General features: G+C 36.0%; 1 protein-coding gene across 1 annotated transcript in view; it reads left to right on the forward strand.

The window, feature by feature from the left end:
- Window positions 1–20,114, forward strand: part of ABCB7 (ATP binding cassette subfamily B member 7) — a 97,531-nt gene that overhangs the window by 59,168 nt on the left and 18,249 nt on the right. The window contains exons 4-12 of the mRNA XM_054579572.1: window positions 4,221–4,353; window positions 5,233–5,501; window positions 6,138–6,226; window positions 6,319–6,406; window positions 7,509–7,683; window positions 10,805–10,962; window positions 11,519–11,682; window positions 11,835–11,964; window positions 14,937–15,108. Of these exons, the coding sequence (XP_054435547.1) occupies window positions 4,221–4,353; window positions 5,233–5,501; window positions 6,138–6,226; window positions 6,319–6,406; window positions 7,509–7,683; window positions 10,805–10,962; window positions 11,519–11,682; window positions 11,835–11,964; window positions 14,937–15,108 (1,378 nt within the window). The remainder of the gene's footprint in view (window positions 1–4,220; window positions 4,354–5,232; window positions 5,502–6,137; window positions 6,227–6,318; window positions 6,407–7,508; window positions 7,684–10,804; window positions 10,963–11,518; window positions 11,683–11,834; window positions 11,965–14,936; window positions 15,109–20,114) is intronic.

The following is a 20,114-nucleotide window of genomic DNA, read 5'->3' on the forward strand; positions in this document are numbered from 1 at the left end:
GAGAAGTGCTTGGCTAACTCAAGTTCATTAAGATCTTCTGTGTTTTCTTCTAAAAGTTTTATTTTTACCTTTCACATTTAGATCTGTGATCCATTTTGAGTCAACTCTTGTATCTGGTTTATGTTAAGATTCATTGTTTTTTCCAATTGTTCCTACGTGAAGGCCATCCTCTCCCCATTGAATTTCCTTTGTTACCTATTGCTGCTATAACAACTGATCACAGACTTAATAGTTTAAACAATGCAAATTATTATTTTATATTTCTGAAGGTCAGAAGTCCAAAATTAGGTTTCACTGGATCAAAGTAAAGGCGTTTGGCAGGACTGCTCTCTCCAAAGACTCTTGTGGAGGATCTGTTTCCTTGCCTTTTCCAGCTCCCAGACATCACCTGAATTCCCTGGCTTGTGGCCCCTCCTCCATCTTAAACTTGCAGCATCTTCAGTCTTTCCTTTGTCCTCTCCATTCAGCCATGAAGCCCGTCTGTTCAGGTTTTTAAAAAAATTTTCAGTTATAATATTTTTCATTTGGATTTTATTTATGTCCATTATTTGTTTGCTGGGACATTTTTTATCGTTTTAAGCAGGCTCATAAATGCTCTTTGAAGCACTTTTATGATGGCTACTCTGAAATCCTTGTGAGACAGTTCAGTATGTGTCTGTTTATTGTTTTCTCACTCAAGTTGGTATCTTAGTAGTTCTTGATGTGATGAGTGATTTTTGATTGAAACCTGGACATTTTGGGTATTACGGTATGAGGCTGTAGATCTTATTTAAATCTCCTATTTAGCAAGTGCCCTGTGACACTGCTCCAAATAGGGATGGGTTGCAGCCCTATTATTACAGGTGGAGATGAAAGTCCAGGTTCTCACCTCAGGGGAGGCGACAGCTCATGACTGCTAGGTCACATAGGAGTCCAGGCTCCTCAGTAGGATGAAAGACAAGCCATAGAGTCTGAGAAGATATTTTCAAATCACATATCCAACAAAGGCCCACATCTAGAATATATATAAAGAACTGCTAAACCTCAACAGCAAAAAACAATCCAGTTATAAAATGTGCAAAAGACATGAACAAATATCTCACCAAAGAAGAGAAACAGATGGCAAATAAGCACATGAAAAGATGTTCCATCATTGCCATTACTTATGACCACATGTATGGAAATGTTCATAATGCCTTTACTTGTAATAGTCCCAAACTAGAAACAACCAAATGTCCTTCAGGGATGAATGGTTGAAAAATTCTGGTACATGTATGGAAGAGTACTCCACAACACAAGGAGATGAGCTGTTGATATATGCATCATCCTTGATGAACTTCAATGACATTATGCTGAGTGAAAAGCCAACCTCAAAAGGTTACATACTATTAGGATTTCATGTATATAATATTCTCAACATGACTGAATTATAGAGTTCAAGGATAGATTGATGGTTTCTACAAGATAGAGACTGGGGTGAGGAAAGGTAAGATAGGAGCAAATATAAAAGAGGTAGTATAAGGGAGTTGTTTTGTGGTGATGGGATAGTTCTGTATCTTGATCGTGATCATGGATCTGAACATGGGGTAACATTGCATAGAACCACATACATGACACAAACCACACACATACATGAATACACATTTTAAAATTATGCAAACAGTTCTGTAGTCTAGTTAACAGTAATGTGCCAGCATACATGTTTGGTTTTGCTATTGAAGTACAGCTATTTAAGATGTCACCGTTAGGAGACATTTTGTGAATACTTATGAGTTTGTACTACTTTTGCAATTTTCTGTGAGTCTATAATTACTTCAAAATAAAATGTTTAAAAAAATTCACATTTATCTGAGATAGTTTGTCTAGTTCTGCTGAAGGCAGAATAGTAGAGAAAATCAGTATTTGCTATCCTCTACTCCAAAATATCACAAGGTCAGTGGAAACCACACTTACGAGTATATACTTACAAAAACATCTGCACATAATATAAACCTTTGCATTTCCTTGATGCTTTTTATTCCTTTCCTTTTTTAAAATTGCTTTTATGGGAAAACTGACAGTAATCAACAGTTATTATTAGAGGTAGTGGTATTATGTTCTTAGCACTCTGTTAACTACTCTTTTTCTGCCAGTATACACACAGGACAATTGTTATTCACATTCTTTACATACTTACAAGGATGTTCCCAAATGTGACCAAACCCAAAAACAGTCTCAAGAAAGTAAAATTGCACATCTTTCTTGGTGATACATTAGTTTCAGTCACCACTCATTCTTGCTGTAGCAAAGATACAATAAATAGGCTGTGAGTTAGAATTGTCTGGTAGCTGTAACTATTTTTCTCTCACTGAAGAAAGTATATTGGAATGCAAATGAAGGGACATGGCCTTATATGGAAAACCTGGAATCTGTTCAAATTTATTTAAATTACTTATACCATACTTTATGACTGTAGCTGGTTTATGCAGCACACTTGAGAGCATGTTTTAGGGTGCAAAACAAGTGAAACATTATGGTCCTTGTCTTATATGCTGCTGATAGGACTGTAGTATACTAGAAAACAATTCTGAACTTCAAGTCAGACCTGGATTTTAATCCCAGCTCTGCTGCTTTCCAGACCTCAGTTTTCTCAATTAGAGGGATTATACCTATTTCATACAATTGTTATTTCATTCAACTCTCGTGCAGTACCCAAGTATTGGTGCCTGAGCACCATACCCAAGTCACGTAATTCTTGTTCACAAAATCTTTTGCCAGAAAAAGTTACACTGAAATTGAGAAGATAGTAAGTACCATGTGGGCTGTGGTTTTCAGAGAAGGCATCATGGTGGGAATAGGATTCAAAGTAGGTTTTGGAAAAATGGAGAGGTCTGGAGAGGTAAATCAGGTTGGGGGCCATTATAAGGAAAAACAAGAGCCTGAGGTTAAATGGTTATGTGGGAATCACAATTGAGAATTAATACTACTTGAAACCTTCTATTTTATTAGATTATATTCTGGAAATTAGAAATCTTAAAAGCTTTAAGCAGTTTATCCCATAGTTTTACATTCTTAAAAATATTCCAATATTTGCTGTATATTTTAATGGTATTGTTTGGTTGCCTAGACACTTGTATACCTTACTTTGAAGTCTTGATTTACATAGCTCCTCTTAGTTGTAGGTAAACGCAGGCCTGTTGACAGTAAACCCTTTGTTTAACAAAGATGAAAGACATAATAATGGAACATTAACAAGAACTGGGATTTCGGTGTTTTTGTTAACCCTTATACAATTGTTTTCACATGTTATTAATACATATAAATTTAATTTCTTCAAAGAAAACTTTGGCAGTCTGACTAGTTTGCTGTTTATAAATGATGGCTGATTTTTTGACACTAACTTTGCATAGAAATGTGAGTGATTGAATATTTGCCTTTACTATAAGAAAGCGGGGCGGGGGTTGGATGGGTGGAGGCGGGCAAAGGGGGAAAATTGAGACAACTCTAATAGAATACACATAATTTAAAAATAAAAAAGAGAAAGCACTGTATTTCTAATTTTCATATATTGGGCGTATTATGGAGAAATATGTTAGGGTTTGAAAATTAGTTTGTATTCAGTAGATTTTATTTTGTTTAGTATGGGAACAAAGGAATCTTTTTGTGGGGCCAATAGATCTAGCAGTGTTATTTGTTTTTCCAGTGGTGAATCAGCCACAGGTAATTGTAACATATTTGCTTTTGAGACTTTTTGCTATATAATTTCATTTTACTATTATTTTGGTGAATAAGTTAATTTTATATACATTTATTGAATACCTGTTATATACAAAGCATTATATTAATCATGGATAGGACAAAAAGAGGAATATGATACAGACTATCAAGGATGTAATAGGAAAGAAAAATATGTACACAAATAACTTTAAGGTAGTTTGCCATGCCATGAGCTCTGTAGGATAATGGAGAGAGTTTTTTTGAGTGGATGATCAGAGATGATTTCATGGAGGCAGGAGCATTTGACTAACGCAAATAGCTTGTAAATGAATGTTAACATGGCGGTCAGTGTGAGGTAGGAATCCTGAAATGACAGCTCTCCCAATGCCAAAGATTTTATCTTTATAAAGTGGGAAAATCATTCTAATACTACTATATGGTTAATAGCTAAACAGTCCCATAAATATTAATTTAAGGTAAATATTTATACTTTTATAAATAAATATTTTGCATATGATGGGTAATTGCTGCTTTTATGTTTTTAGGGCATGAATATTGTGGTTCCTTTCATGTTTAAATATGCCATAGACAGCCTCAACCAGATGTCGGGAAATATGCTGAACCTGAGTGATGCACCAAATACAGTTGCAACCATGGCAACGGCAGTTCTGATTGGCTGTATGTGTGATTCTTTAATCTGTCTACAGGTGTTGACTTTCTTCAAGAGGGTTTCATCATATTTGAGCAGATGACCTTTTCACTACAAACACATCTTAGCATTTTGGATATTTATCATTTTATGTGAGATTTTTTTTTGATACGTAGTTTTTAAAATTTCTCTGTATCATATACTTTCCAAAAATTCTGTTAATAATAGTCTCATTCTCTAAGTTCTAGAAAACAATAAAATGAAATAAGACATTATAATAGCCACTTCTAACAGTTAGGCTTCTTATAAGATACCTTTTCAATAAGACTAGTGATTTTCTTGCTGTTTTTGTTATTAGCTATTAAATAGAAAATAGCTAAATAATGCTATTTGTGCATTAATGCTTTATTGAATTATATCCAGTAGCTACAACACAAATCTACAGTTTGCAATGAAGAGAATATTTTGCATATGATGCATTAGAAATGACACTTTACGAGACTCAGGAGACTAGAATGGGACCATGCTGTAGTTTAAGCACTTGATTTTTCAGGGTTTCAATTTTATCATTTGTTATTTAGGAGACTTGAATTAGATCAGAAAAACTCAATGGATATTATGTATTTATCCACAGTAAGGCCATATGGGCTGTTAATATATTGAAAGTATGTAGTTGGGAAAAATTCTTTCAACACCTGGAACCTATGGGGGGAATAATGTTTAAAGGGATCCATGGAAATAGAAAGATTGGTACTGACTAAGCTAGATGCTTTTTAGGTTTCTTTTAGTGTAAATATTCAGTGATATATTCATTCATTGTACAAACACTTTCTGAGCCTTTACCATTTTTATACTCCTATGATTCTAATGTTTTTATGCCCCATTCTTTCTCTTGAATGTATTATTAGATGGTGTATCAAGAGCTGGAGCTGCCTTTTTTAATGAAGTTCGAAATGCAGTGTTTGGCAAGGTAGCCCAAAATTCAATACGAAGAATAGCCAAAAATGTCTTTCTTCATCTTCACAACCTGGACCTGGCTTTCCACCTGAGCAGACAGACAGGAGCTTTATCAAAGGCTATTGACAGAGGGACAAGGGGTATCAGTTTTGTTCTGAGTGCTCTAGTATTTAATCTTCTTCCCATTATGTTCGAAGTCTCTCTTGTCAGTGGTGTTTTGGTAAGTAAAGCATTTTTTTCATAACAAGCTTTTCTGTTCTCATTAGTAGCTATTTAGCATTGTACTTGAACCTACTGTGGTATTTTGTGTCCATGGTCTGAAAGCAAAATTCCATGGTGCCAGAAGGATTATGCAGTTAATTTGATGATTTACTACAAGCTTCAAGGAACTGTCCAAAATCTGTACTGTATTGTTATTGTGAAGAGCTGTTTAGTTCTAAATATTGATCACTCATTTAGCTAGTGCTTGCAGTTTTTATTAGCGGAGATTTTTGTATAGAGCTTTAGACCGATGTGCTCAGATTATCTGGATTTCTAGTCACCATTCATAACATTTTAGGCAATTTCATATTTTATAATTAAACTGTATACATATATATGTAATTCCTTTTATGTCTCTTTGCACTATTATTATCAACATTTGACAATAACATCAATGTGGCTAGTGCAGTTTGGATTTCTTCCCTGGTTACCTAAAGTAGATTTTCTAAGGTATTTGATTTCTTACCCAAACAATTATTCATTTATGAACCAATTTTTAAAAAATCCTTTGACTGAGATTTGCTGCTGTATATTGTAAACTCTTTGACAAGAACAATGACTATTTCTCTCTCTTTTTTTTTTTTGCCTTCTTCAGTATTACAGATGTGGTGCCCAGTTTGCATTGGTGACTCTTGGGACACTTGGTGCGTACACAGCATTCACAGTTGCTGTCACACGATGGAGGTAAGGTGTTCCCCAGAGGTTGGTCAAGGTTCAGAAATTAGTTATGTGTCTATAACAAACATTTCATGTCTATGCAAATCTTTGTCTTACAGAACTAGATTTAGAATAGAAATGAACAAAGCGGATAATGATGCAGGTAACGCTGCTATAGACTCGCTGCTGAATTATGAAACTGTGAAGGTACTATGTTTAATTATACTTTCCTCAGCCTTTCACACTGCACTAACAATTGTTCTGCCATTTAATTTAATAGGGGCTGCAAGTTAGAACCTCAGATTCAAATAGTATCTGTAGGTGTGATAGAATAATAGTACTTTATTGTTTTTCTTTTATTTAGAAATTGTCCTTTATTTCTACCTCAGTTTTTTATGACAACATCAGATTTTACCTTCTGAATTAATTTATAAGTGATAAGAGTACAGTTAGCCTCTTGATTCAGAATGAACACTAAGCTAATCAGTGCAAATAATCAGCTTTCTACACGTTCTTTTTTTTTAAAGCTTTTATTTATTTAGTTTCAGAGAGAGGGGAAGGGAGGGAGAAAGAGAGGGAGAGAAACATCAATGTGCTTTTGCCTCTTGCGCACCCCCTACTGGGGACTTGGCCCACAACTCAGGCATGTACCCTGACTGGGAATTGAACCGGCGACCCTTTGGTTCACAGGCCGGCACTCCATCCACTGAGCCACACCAGCCAGGGCTAGCATGTAAGTTATTGACTCTGTATCCCTCAGAGTGCCTAGCATAGTGCTTTCTTTTTTTCATAGTGTTTTCTTTCATTTGTTCGTTTTTCCATTTAACAAAAATTATTGAATGCCTCTTGTCTGCAAAGCATTATGCTAAGCCCTGTGATGGGGGAAGATGGTAAAAAAAAATGATTCATATTTAATCCTTGTGCTCCCAGAATTTGCTAATCTACTGGGAGAATTAAAGTATACAGGTGACTATACAGGGAGGCATAATGTGGTGGGGGCAATGAGAACTGTCACTTCAGGGTTTCGGGGGATATGGGGAAGTTTTATGAAGGAGGTGATATTGATGGCTTTTTAAAAATATTGGTTTAATTAACTAGGCATTCAGTAAGTGTTTGTGGGATGAATTTTAGGGACTTTTCAAATACAGTGCTTTGTAGAAAACTGCAGGAGTACCCATAGTTCAGTGTATTGAAATTCAGTTTTTAAAAATTTTTCCATGCATGAAGTCTGATAAAAGGATACTAATCATTTAAGAGAATAAATTCTAATTATGCTTGTATGTAGTTACTATTTTTGTATATTTTGTAGTATTTTAATAATGAAAACTATGAAGCACAAAGATATGATGGATTTTTGAAGACATATGAAACTGCTTCATTGAAAAGTACCTCTACTCTGGCTATGCTGAACTTTGGTCAAAGTGCTATTTTCAGTGTTGGTTTAACGGCTATAATGGTGCTCGCCAGTCAGGGAATTGTGGCAGGTAATGAATCTGTGGGGGTTTTTTTTAACAATTATAGATGTCTTACTTAACGTTTATAAATAATTATCAATGTAAGGAATATGTATATTAGCCTTAACTATAACACATATTCAATAATGTGCTTTAATATCCTTTGAGCACTTTCCTTTTTTGTATCAAAATGTGCTCCCTTGATTATATGATGTTTTTTATATCTTTTTTAAAAAATATATTTTACTGATTATGCTATGACAGTTGTCCCAAGTTTTCCCTCTTTGCTCCTCTCTACCAGAAATCTCCCATTCTCTCTGGCAAACCCTCCCTTAAATTCATGTCCATGGGTCATGCATATAAGTTCTTGGGCTACCCCATTTTCTATACTGTTTTTAACATCCCCCTGTCTATTCTGTACCTATCACTTTGTACTTCTTAATTCCTGCACCTCTTCCCCCTTCCCCCTCCCAACTGATAACCCTCCAAATGATCTCCGTATCTATGATTCTTTTTCTGTTCTGCTTGTTTGCTTAGCTTGTTTTTTAGGTTCAATTGTTGATAGTTGTGAATTTTTTGGCATTTTAGTATTCATAGTTTTGATCTTTTTTTGGGATAAGTCCCTTTAACATTTCATATAATAATCGCTTGGTGATGATGAACTACTTTAGCTTTACCTTGTCTGGGAAGCACTTTATCTGCCCTTCCATTCTAAATGATAGGTTTGCTGGATAGAGCAACCTTGGAAGTAGGTACCTGCTTTTCATGACTTTGTATACTTCTTTCCAGCCCCTACTTGCCTGCAAAGTTTCTTTTGAGAAATCATCTGACAGTCTTATTGGAACTCTTTGTAGGTAACTTCTTTTCTCTTGCTGCTTTTGAGATTCTTTCTTTATCTTTAACCTTTGGCATTTTAATTTTGATGTGTCTTGGTGTGTTCCTCTCTGCGTCCATCTTGTTTGGGGCTCTGTGTGCTTCTGGAGTTGTTTGTCTATTTCCATGACCAAATTAGGGAAGTTTTCTTTCATTATTTTTCAAATATGTTTTTAATTTCTTGCTCTTTCTCTTTTCCTTCTGGCAACCCAATGAGTTGAATGTTGGTACGTTTGAAGTTGTCCCAGAGGCTCCTTATCCTATTCCTTGTTTTTTTCTGGGCGGAGGATTCTTTTTTCTTCTGGCTATTCTGATTGAGTATTTTTCTTCCTTATGTTCTAAATCATTCATTTGATTCTCAGCTTCATCCACTCCACTTTTGATTTCCTGTAAATTTTTCTTTATTTCACTTAGTGTACCCTTCATTTCTGCCTCAGTCTTTCTTATGCTGTTGAAGTAGCCAGTGAGTTCCTGGAGCATACTAATAGCCAATGTTTTGAACTCTGCATCTTACAGATTGCTTATTTCCATTTCATTTAGTCCTTTTTCTGGAGTTTTGTTCTGTTCTTTCATTTGGACCATATTTCTTTGTCTCCTCATTTTGGCAGCAAGGCCCTACGTTTGCTTCTATATATAGTAGGCACAGCTGCTTTGACTCTCTTAGTAGTGTGCTATTGTAGAGAAGCACACCCCTAAGTTGAACGAAGCAGAGGCTTAGGTAATCACCTGGGCGGGGCAACCCATGTGAACCAAATCGATGAAGTCCCAGATATGGTGCTGCCGACTCTGTGGCTCTGTGTGGGAGAGGGCTCAGAAAGGGGACTGTGGCTGCTGCCTAGCCTCTGGAGTTTTGTCCAGGAGGAAACTGTCCCCCGGCACTTGCCTGATGCCAGACACTTCAGTTTCTCCCCGTTTGCCACTGGTGCCCTTCTAGCTGCTGCCCAGGTGCTGGGGCCCAGAGGGAGTGAGTCTGCCTAAGTCCTAAGTCTGTTTCAGGCCCTTCAATAGGAGATGCCTGAGAATCCTGCAGTTTTTTTCCACCGCCCCAACCCCCCACTGGTTTTTACAGTCCGAAGTTATGGGGACTCATCTTCCTGGCACTGGATCCGTGGGCCGGGTGGCCTGGTATGGGGCTGGGATCCCTCACTCCTGAGATACCCCTCTGGGCTTTTATTCACCACGTGTGGGCATGGGACCATCTGTTCCATGTCTCTGCGTCTCTGCCCTCCTACCCATCTGGATGAATGTGATTTCTTTAATTTGTTGGTTGTCAGACTTCCATACAGCTTGATTTTTGATGATTCTGCATGATGGTTGTTTCATAGTTCAGTTGTAATTATTGCTGTGGTGTGCAAGGAGGTGTGCCATGTTTACCTACGCCTCCATATTCAATGGAAGTCTTTATTTTTTTAACACTACAATGTTAACCCTGACACTCTCATTGATTGGGATTACTGTTATATGTTTTGTGGGGCTACAGTCTGATTGTTTCAAGAGTAACTTTTTTTAGCATCCAATATTTCTATTTCTAATTTCTCAAAAAGGAATGTAACTAATTTAGTGAGGAGTCCAAAGGACTAAAACTCAAACAATCTTTTCTTTAGAATCACTGGTAACCCTTTAACCTTTCTAATAGTTTTTCATTTGCATTTGCAAAACATTTTAGAAACAGCGTCTGTGCCTTTTTTTAATAAACTGCTCACTCAGGATTCATCTATTTACTGTGACCTTAGTACATGGTTTTTCATTTTCAATTGTGACACCCATTTGCTCCGATCTTTTCATATATACTCTTTTAAATTTCTGTTTTGTATTGCAAAGAAACTAGCTTAAGGAGAGATTTTTAACCTTTGGTTTCTTTCCTCACTTAAGCCATTCTTTTTTGTGTGTTATATATAGTGTATGGGTGGACTTTTCCCTTTCTACTTAATATGTATCAAGTGCTCTGTATTTCTAAATTGTGGATTAAAGGGTAAAGGGGGTCAAATATATGGTGACGGAAGAAGATTCAACTTTGGGTGGTGGGAGCGCAGTACAACATATAGATGGTGTATCATAGAATTGTACCCTTGAAACCTATATAATTTTATTAACCAATGTTACGTCAATAAATTTGATTTTTAAAAACTGCTTTGAAATTTAAGAAGGCCTAAGTTGCTGATTTTGTACATTTTGAACTTTATTCCAGAGTGATAAATTGTAAGCTTCTCTACTTTAACTTGGAAGAGTTCATAACATCTAAAATATCCTTTTCTTCTTGTGCCAAATGCCTATTAAGGTACCCTTACCGTTGGAGATCTAGTAATGGTGAATGGACTGCTTTTTCAGCTTTCATTACCCCTGAACTTTCTGGGAACTGTATATAGAGAAACTAGACAAGCACTCATAGATATGAATACCTTGTTTACGCTTCTTAAGGTAGACACCCGAATTAAAGTAAGTAATTTATTTAGTACCTTTTTAAAAGCATGTGAGCTTTATCCTGTTAAGGATTATTCTAAGGGAATATTCTTACATTACCATGTTAGCAAACCAATTTCTTTTTTTGCAGAAATTGGAACTATCATGTGTATTAAGAGGTCATTTATAGCTTTTACTTCTATGTTTAGAAACCTTACACTGTTAGCAAAAAATATTAGACCTAGAAGCTAAATTTTGTTAACTTGAATTATTTGTACTTGCACTTGATTGACTTTTATAATAATGATATAAAGTGTGTGATTGCCTTGATTTCCTTACTCTGCTATCCAGCATCCTTTTAACTACCCCCACCCCAAAATTACTGAAAAATCAAACCATCCAGGACTTTTTACCTTAGCAGTGAGAAGTGAAAAAATAAATCTTTAAAAGCATGCTTGGAAGTGGTCTAACTCTACTTATAAACCTCCTTCCTCCCTGTTATTTTCCCTTTTCTTTCTGTGAATTAGAAAATTATCCACATAGCTTTACTCTATGTGGGTAAAGTGGCTGGTTTTTTTCTCTTCTCTGCTAGGACAAAGTGATGGCATCTCCCCTTCAGATCACACCACAGACAGCTACAGTGGCCTTTGATAATGTCCATTTTGAATACATTGAGGGGCAGAAAGTTCTTAATGGAATATCTTTTGAAGTCCCTGCAGGAAAAAAAGTGGCCATTGTTGGAGGTAGTGGGTCAGGGTGAGTAATTTAGTTATTTATAAAATTCTTCATCACTGATTGATTCCCAGTGTAACATTTTTTCTTTTTCAAAAAGAATGATTACTGTGGTTTAAAATGGGTTCTCTAATGCCGAGAGAAGCTAAATAACCTTTCCTTGTCTCCAATTTTAGGAAAAGCACAATAGTGAGGCTGTTGTTTCGCTTCTATGAGCCTCAAAAGGGTAACATTTACCTTGCTGGTCAAAATATACAAGATGTGAGTCTGGAGAGCCTTCGGAGGGCAGTGGGAGTAGTACCTCAGGTATTTAAATGGAAGAAGAAAACTACTTGGGGGAAGATTTACTTACTGAGTTGGTGACTCTTTTACTAGAATAATTTGAATCCAAGGAGTCAATATATGCTAATAGGAAATATTAGGTCCTACAGGTCAAATTGTTACCAAAAAGACTGAAAAAAAAATGGAAAATCTGTATAATGGAAAGATTTTTTAAATTTTAGAAAGATAGCATAATATAGAGGAAAGAGTCAACACTGGCATCAAACAGGCCCTGATTCTTACTCCAGCTCTTCTAAATTCTGCGGTCTTGGACCTCAGTTTTCTCATCTGTAAAATAAGGATACTATTAGATAGAATTTTTATGGATTAGAGATAATATGTATAAAGCACCAAGCGTCATGTCCATGACATAATTATTCAGTAAATGAAAACTGTTACTGTAATTTTGAAAAGTTTTAGACATAGTACATTTGTAAAAATTACAAAGCAATTTGACTGCCAACTTCAAGTTTGTATACCTTGTTCACCACTGTCCCCTCAGGACCAGGCACTGTTCCTGACACATAATAAGCATTTAACAAGTATTTGCTGAATGACTTTAGGGGGAAAAATAAATTCAGAGTGAGAGTCGAGAGGACAAGGCTATAGCTTATAGAGAGACCTGGGATTTAATTGCAGCCTGCAGTCTAGAATCGGAATCAGATCCCTGGGAGATCTATAGAAAAGGGATCAGACAGGAGTGTGTAGCTTGTAAAAGGTCCCCAAGTGATCTGACATATTCCATTCTGCCCTGTCCTCCCTTTCCTGAGAGTCCCAAATGTTAATGTACATGAATCACCTGGGGAGATTATTGAAATTCCAGCTCTCTTTTACATACCTTAGTTCTCGTTTAGGATGGCAGTGCGGGGCCCAGAAACCTGTGTTTTTAAATATGCCACCTGGGTGATTCTGATACAGACCATTTGTAGACTGTATGTTGGAAAACAGGAACCTAAACTGTATGTCATGTGAACTGAACTTTCTGTGTCTATATAGGGCTTAGTGTCCTCATCTATATAACTATGTATAACTGAATTCTTGCCATTCTCTTTTGAAAAATAAAGCATTTTATACATTAAGGAAAACTACATATGGTCAATAAAGGAAAGAGATGTTCGTTCTTATTGGAGGTCTTAGCAGTATAAAATAAATCAACCAGGGGGTGCCATTTTTTTACTTAACCAGACTGGCAAGGATTTTTCACAACATCCAGTTTGGGCAGGGCTGTGTAAACTGGCCAGTTTGTTGTTTTGTTGGTGGAAGTGTACACCTTTCCTGATGAACAAATTGGCAATATGTATAAAGAGCCTGAAAAATACTCAGACCCTTTATTGCAATAATTCTACCCCTAGGAAGTTTTAGTAAGGAAATAAACAAATGTGAACAGAGTTTTATATGCAAAGATATTCATTACAGCAGAACTTATAATAGCAGAAGTTAGAAACGATATGAATGTCCAATGATAAGTAGATGGTTAAATTATCATAGTATCAAATGTCGTACAGCCTTTTGTAAATGCCATGTTTGTAAAGAACATTTAGTGTGGGCAAAATACACAGATAACATAGTTTGTTGAAAAAGAGGATACCAAAACAAAACATAATATCCCAGTTTTATAACATTAAATGAATATGTGTCAGTAGAGAAAAAAGAAACATTTTGGTTAATAGTAGTTATTGCTGGATGGTAGGATTGTAGATTATTTAATTTTTATTTTACCTTATTTTCTGTATTTTCAAAGTTTTTGTTAGCATTTGTTTTTTACTAACATTTGTTTAACTTTTTTCTGAGTATAAAATATTTTAAAATAAGTATTTTCTCTTTATAGAACATTAAGCTCATTGGGTTCAAGTACTAACTTAATAAAAGAATATTCTATATTAGTAGGAATATAAATGATTAAAATATTCTTTGGCATAATATCTGAAACTCTGGGGATGATTATGATGTTAAAGAAGCCTTAATTAATTGAGTATCCTGGTTAATGTTAGCTAATGGAGTCATTTTATTGGAGACTTAAAGAGAAGCAGGAGATGGGTGCTCTAATTAAATTAGGTGTAGTTTGCCATGTCACAGTAAGTTGAAATAGTGAATGGATATTTGCAATACACTTTCTCCAAAAGAAGCTACAGTACATAAATTCTTTGTTTTCTCTGTTTTAAGTTCAGTTTAAAAGCTTAGAGAAACATATAAAGTCATATTCTACCTCACTAGTAATTTGGGAAATGCTAACTTAAACAAAAAGCGCATTTTACCCTTAACGTAGCAACAACTAAAACTTAGTCATATCCAGGATTGCTGAGCATGTGGAGACTTGGCACCCTCCCACCCTATCGGTTAGAATGTATACTTGTCAGAGCATTTTAAGACAGTTGTGCAAAAATGTCAATGGATAAAGAATATGATTGCCTTTTAACTCATCAGTCTGTTTATAGGAGCCCTTCCTACAGAAATACATGGGTGCACAATGTCATATTTACAATGATATTTTATTTCAACATTCTTTGTAGTAACAAAAATTTGGAAACTATATTGATGTCCATCGATAGAGGCATGGATAAATAAATTATGGTATATGCTAGTATACCACTATTAAAAAGAATGAAGTAGGTTTCTGTTACTGATATGTACAATTTCCAGGGTATGTTAAGTGAAGAAAGCAATTTGCAAAGTAATGCATACAGTGTGACCCCATTTGTGCTGGAAGAAAACCTATGTTTAGGCATCCGATTGAATTGAAAAAGGTCGTGAATGATACACAACAAACTGTTTATGGTGATTAGTTCTGGGAAGTGAAATGGGATTGCAGGGATGAGGGGGTGGTAAAGGCGCTTATCATGTTTTACTCCTTATGCCTTTATATTTTTACTATTGTTCTAATAATTTTTATGATGAACATAAATGTATGTGTGTGTATATATGTATACCTGTCTATCTATCTATCTAATCTGCTCCAGGATGCTGTCCTCTTCCATAATACCATTTACTACAACCTGTTATATGGAAACATCAATGCTTCACCCGAGGATGTGTATGCAGTGGCAAAATTAGCTGGACTCCATGATGCAATTCTTCGAATGCCACATGGATATGACACTCAAGTAGGGGAACGAGGACTCAAACTTTCAGGTAATCAGAGATTTTAAATCTGCCCCCCCCCCCACTTGGATATTCCCTTCAAACTTTAATTTGTCAGAGCCATTTTCTAGAAAATGTAGTAACCGAATTCAAACTTAATGCTCATTGTAATGCTTTAGACAAGGCCCCCAGTGTCCTCTCCATCACTGTAGGCAATCTAATATACAGGACTAGAAGTAACTATTCTTAAGTCATGCAAGTTTTTTTACTTGCAGCGACAAACATGTTACATGCTTAATAGTAAGTTATGTATATATGCTCAAATCAGTATTAACTTATTATCCATATTCTTAATATTAAAGGAAAGCCCAGATTATTATTCACTTGGGAAAGAGGCAAGAGTAGAGAGAAGTAATATGGTAGGAAGTAGTGTATCTCATCATAATTTCCTAGATTATTTTTAATTTTTTTATCCTCACCCACGGATATGTTTTTTAAAAATTGATTTTAGAGAGAGAGGAAGGAGGGGAGAGGGAGAAAGAGAGAAACATTGATGTGAGACAGAAACATCAATTGGTTGCCTCCCATACAAACCCCGACCAGGGATCAAACCCACAACCTAGGTATGTGCCCTGACTGGGAATCAAATCCACAGTCTTTTAGTGTATGGGATGATGCTCCAACTAATTGAGCCACCCAGCCAGGGCAGTTTCCTAGATTGTTACATGATGTTTTCAGTACTTTAGACCTGCTTGTAGACTGGATATACTTAACTGTTATACTTTCTTTTTTTGTTACTAAGTTTTCAATTACAGGTGACATACAATATTATATTAGTTTCAGATGTACAACATAGTGATTGGACTTCCATGTGCCTTACAAAATGATGACCCAAATAAGTGTAGTACCCCTCTGACACCATACATTTAGCTGCTTTACTTTCCTTACAGCAATCTTCATTTTCATACCCTTTTTATTCAGTGGTCAGGTAAATTTTGGGGCTTGCACATTTCTCTTTAAGTGTTTAATTATGAGATTGATAAGGTTTAATAATGGCTGAATTATTTGGAGGGTCTATAAATATGTTTCTTTGCCCTAATTATTTGAATTCTAGAGGACAGTGATATCTAATGCCTGAAAATATTAATGTAATTTATATAAATGATACTATACCCTTTACAATTATTCTTCATTCTATTTTAGTTTGAGGAGGAAACATATCCAATAGGGATAGGGATAAGGCAAAAAGTTAATAAAGAGTAGTATGCATGAATTTTAATGAATCCCCATTTCTCCTTTTTACAACTGTCATTTACAATGCTGTCATTTATTCACAGCATTGATTAGCTACATACTAGGTGCAGTCTACTAAGCTAAATGTTTTGAAAGTTAAAAAGATGAAGCATAAGCTAATGTTCTCTCAAGGAATTTGCAGTCTATTGAATAAAGTTTTGATCTAGGTTTTGAAAATGTTACTCAAGTTTATTTTCAAGTTAAGTTGATTTGTAATAGTTATTTGGTCATTACCCAATAGTACAAGGTGCCTCTATGATTCCAGTCTACTTTTATACTTTAGAATTGCTTTTAATAGGAGTAGTTTTCAATTAACTAGCCCACTCTCAGATTATTTGTCCATTTGTCTAATTTTGGAAATTCCTAATTTGTCATGTAATACAGACTAGCTGCCCCAATGTAAGATTTTGACTCAGGCGGCTATATCACATTTCATCTCCCAATCATTTTTTTCCTCTCAGCATGCTTTTGAAGGTATGAATGGCTAAAGAAATTTTATTCTTACCTAATACTCATCACCTTACAGCCCATTATCTCAAAATGAACAATACATTATTTAGCATATACGGTCATAATTCTGGTAGACATAAACATACGTTGTTCTTTAATTTCCAGAATACTATTGAATAAAATTGAAACTGTGTTGGTTTCCATTTGAACTTTGGGGCACGCGTCAAAAACTTTTGGGTGGTAAAACCACTAATACAATATACAGGTGATGTACTGTAGAATTGTACACTTGAAACCTGTATAATTTTGTTAACTAATGTCACCCCACTAATTTTGATTAAAAATCTCAAATTAAAAAAAAATTAGTTCTTCCTCTGAGTTTCTACTTATTTTAGAAGCTTTATGCTGCCAAGTTGCTAGATGGATAAGCAGATAGTTCTGTCATGGTGCCTGCTTTGATAGGAGACTTTTGATCTTATGAAGTGGGGAGGAGTGTGGATAGTATGAATATAAACTTAGTCATTAATATTAGATATAAGGAGCCCCTTTCACAAGGTGAAGATAACAGTGACAGAATAAAAATGAAATAATACTGGGAAACCAGATAATCAAAAAGTTGAACTTGTTTCCTGAAGAGGTTACTGAAGCTAAAAAATAGTATTTTCATGTCTAAGTTATTAATGTCTATTAATAAATTAATAGATAATAGACAAAAAAAGAAGCCAAAAGGGGCATATTCAGCAAGCCCCACCTTTTATACAGTCATACCTCAAAGATATTTTGGGTTTGGTTCCAGAGCACTGCAATAAAATGAAATACCACAAGAAAGAGAGTCACACGATTCTTTCAGGTTTTCCAGCACATATAAATGTTAAGTTTACATTACACTATAATCTGTTAAGTATACAATAGAATTATGTCTTAAAAATAATATATATACATTAATTTTAAAACATTTTATTGCTAAAAAATACCAACAATCACCTGATCTTTGTTAGTCTTAATTGTTTTGCTGATGGAGGGTCTTGCTGTGTTGTTAATGGCTGCCTACTGATCAGCACTGGTAGTTGCTGAAGCTTGGGATGGCTAAATAAAATAACAATTAAACTTGCCTCCTCGATTGACTCTTCCTTTCACAAACCATTTTTCTGTAGCATGTGATGCTGTTTCATAGCATTTTACCCACAGTAGAGCTTCTTTCAAGTTGGAGTCAGTCCTCTCAAAGCTGCTGCTGCTTTATCAACTAAGTTTATGAAATATTCTAAATGCTTTGTTTTTACTTCAACAGTATTCACAGTATCTTCACCAGGAGTAAATTCTATCTCAAGAAATCACTTTTCTCTGCTCATCCATAAGAAGTAACTCCCCATCCATTACAGGTTTATCATGAGATTACAGCAATTCAGTCACATCTTCAGGCTCCACTTCTAATTCTAGTTCCCTTGCTCTTTCCATCACACGTCCAGTTACTTCCTCCACTGAAGATTTGAACCCCTCAAAGTCATCCATGAGAGTTGGACTCAACTTCTTCCAAACTCCTGTTAATGTTGATATTTTGACCTCTGCCCATGAATCACGAATGTTCTTAGTGGCCTCTAGAATGGCGAACCCTTTCCAGAAGGTTTCCAATGGACTTCGCCAGATCCGTCAGAGGAATCACTGCCTACGGCAGCTGTAAGACGGCTTGAAAGTCAAAATTACTCTTTGATCCATGCGCTGCAGAACGGATGTTGTGTTAGCAGGCATGAAAACCACATTAATTTCTTTGTACATCTTCATCAGAGCGCTTGGGTGACCAGGTGCATTGTCAATGTGCAATATTTTTTAATGGAATCTTTTTTTCCTGAGGAATAGGTCTCAACAGTGGGCTTAAAATATTCAGTAAACCACATTGTAAACGAATGTGCTCTCATCCAAGTTTCCTTGTTTCATTTATAGAGCGCAGGCAGAATAGATTTAGCATAATTCTGAAGGGCCCTAGGATATTCAAAATGGTAAATGAGCACTGGCTTCAACCTCAAGGCACCAGCTGCACTAACTAGAGAGCCAGTCTGTCCTTTGAAGCTTTGAAGCCAGGCACTGACTTCTCTCTGGCTCTGTAACCCCTGGGTGGCATCTTCTTCCAATAGACGGAAGACTGTTTTGTCTGCATTGCAAATCTATTGTGTAGCATAGCAGCCTTCATTAATTATCTTAGCTAGATCTGGATAACTTGCTGCAGCTTCTACATCAGCACTTGCTGCTCACCTTGCACTTTTATGTTATGGAGACTGGTTCTTTCCTTAAACCTCATGAACCAACCTCTGCTAGATTCAAACTTTCCTTCCTCCTCTCTCTCAGCCTTCACAGAATTGAAGGGAGTTAGGGCCTTGCTCTCGATGAGGCTTTGGCTTAAGGGAGTGCTGTGACTGGTTTGATCTCTCCAGACCACTGAATTTTCTCCACATCAGCAATAAGGCTGTTGTGCTTTCTTATCATTCATGTGTTCGCTACAGTGGCACTTTTAATTTACTTCAAGAACTTTCCCTTTGCATTCACAAGTTGGCTAACTACTTGGCACAAGAGCCCTAGCTTTTGGCCTGTCTCAGCTTTCACCATGCTTTCCTCACTGAGCTGAATCATTGCTAGCTTTCCATTTAAAGTGAGATATGTGTGAGTACTTCTTTCACTCAAACACTTAGAGGCTGTTACAGGGTTATTAACTGGCCTGATTTCAATGTTGTTGTGTCTCAGGGAGCTCCAAGGAGAGGGCACGAGAAGCGGGAATTGTTGGTTGCTGGGGCAGTCAGAACACACACATTTTTTGACTAAGTTCATCACCTGATATGGTCATGGTTCATGGTGCCCCAAAATAATTGCAATAATAACATCAAGGATCACTGATCAGAGGTCACCACAGCAAATATGATAATTATAATAATGATGATGAAAAAGATGGAAATATTATGAGAATTACCAAAATGTGGCACGGAGATACAAAGTGAACAAATGCTGTTGAAAAAATGGCGCCAATGGACTTGCTTGATGCATGGTTGCCACAGATCTTCAATTTGTAAAACAAAACAAAACAAAAAACAAATTGCAGCATATGTGAAGTGCAATAGAGCAAAATTCAATAAAACAAGTGAGCCTGTACTTCCAACCACTGTTCTGTATAAGATTGATGATGACCTTAGACCTACAGGAGTCCCAGTGAAGAAAGAAATACTGCTTCATTTTCACTAGAGCATATTTAGGAATAAATGTATGCTTGTACCTTGTGATAGGAAGAGCATTGGACTGTGAGTCAATTAGGTCTGGTCTAGATTCCACTA

Source organism: Pteronotus mesoamericanus, unplaced genomic scaffold (genome assembly GCF_021234165.1).
Source record: "Pteronotus mesoamericanus isolate MK-2021 breed Mesoamerican mustached bat unplaced genomic scaffold, CSHL_Meso_final contig_55, whole genome shotgun sequence".
NCBI lineage: Eukaryota > Metazoa > Chordata > Mammalia > Chiroptera > Mormoopidae > Pteronotus > Pteronotus mesoamericanus.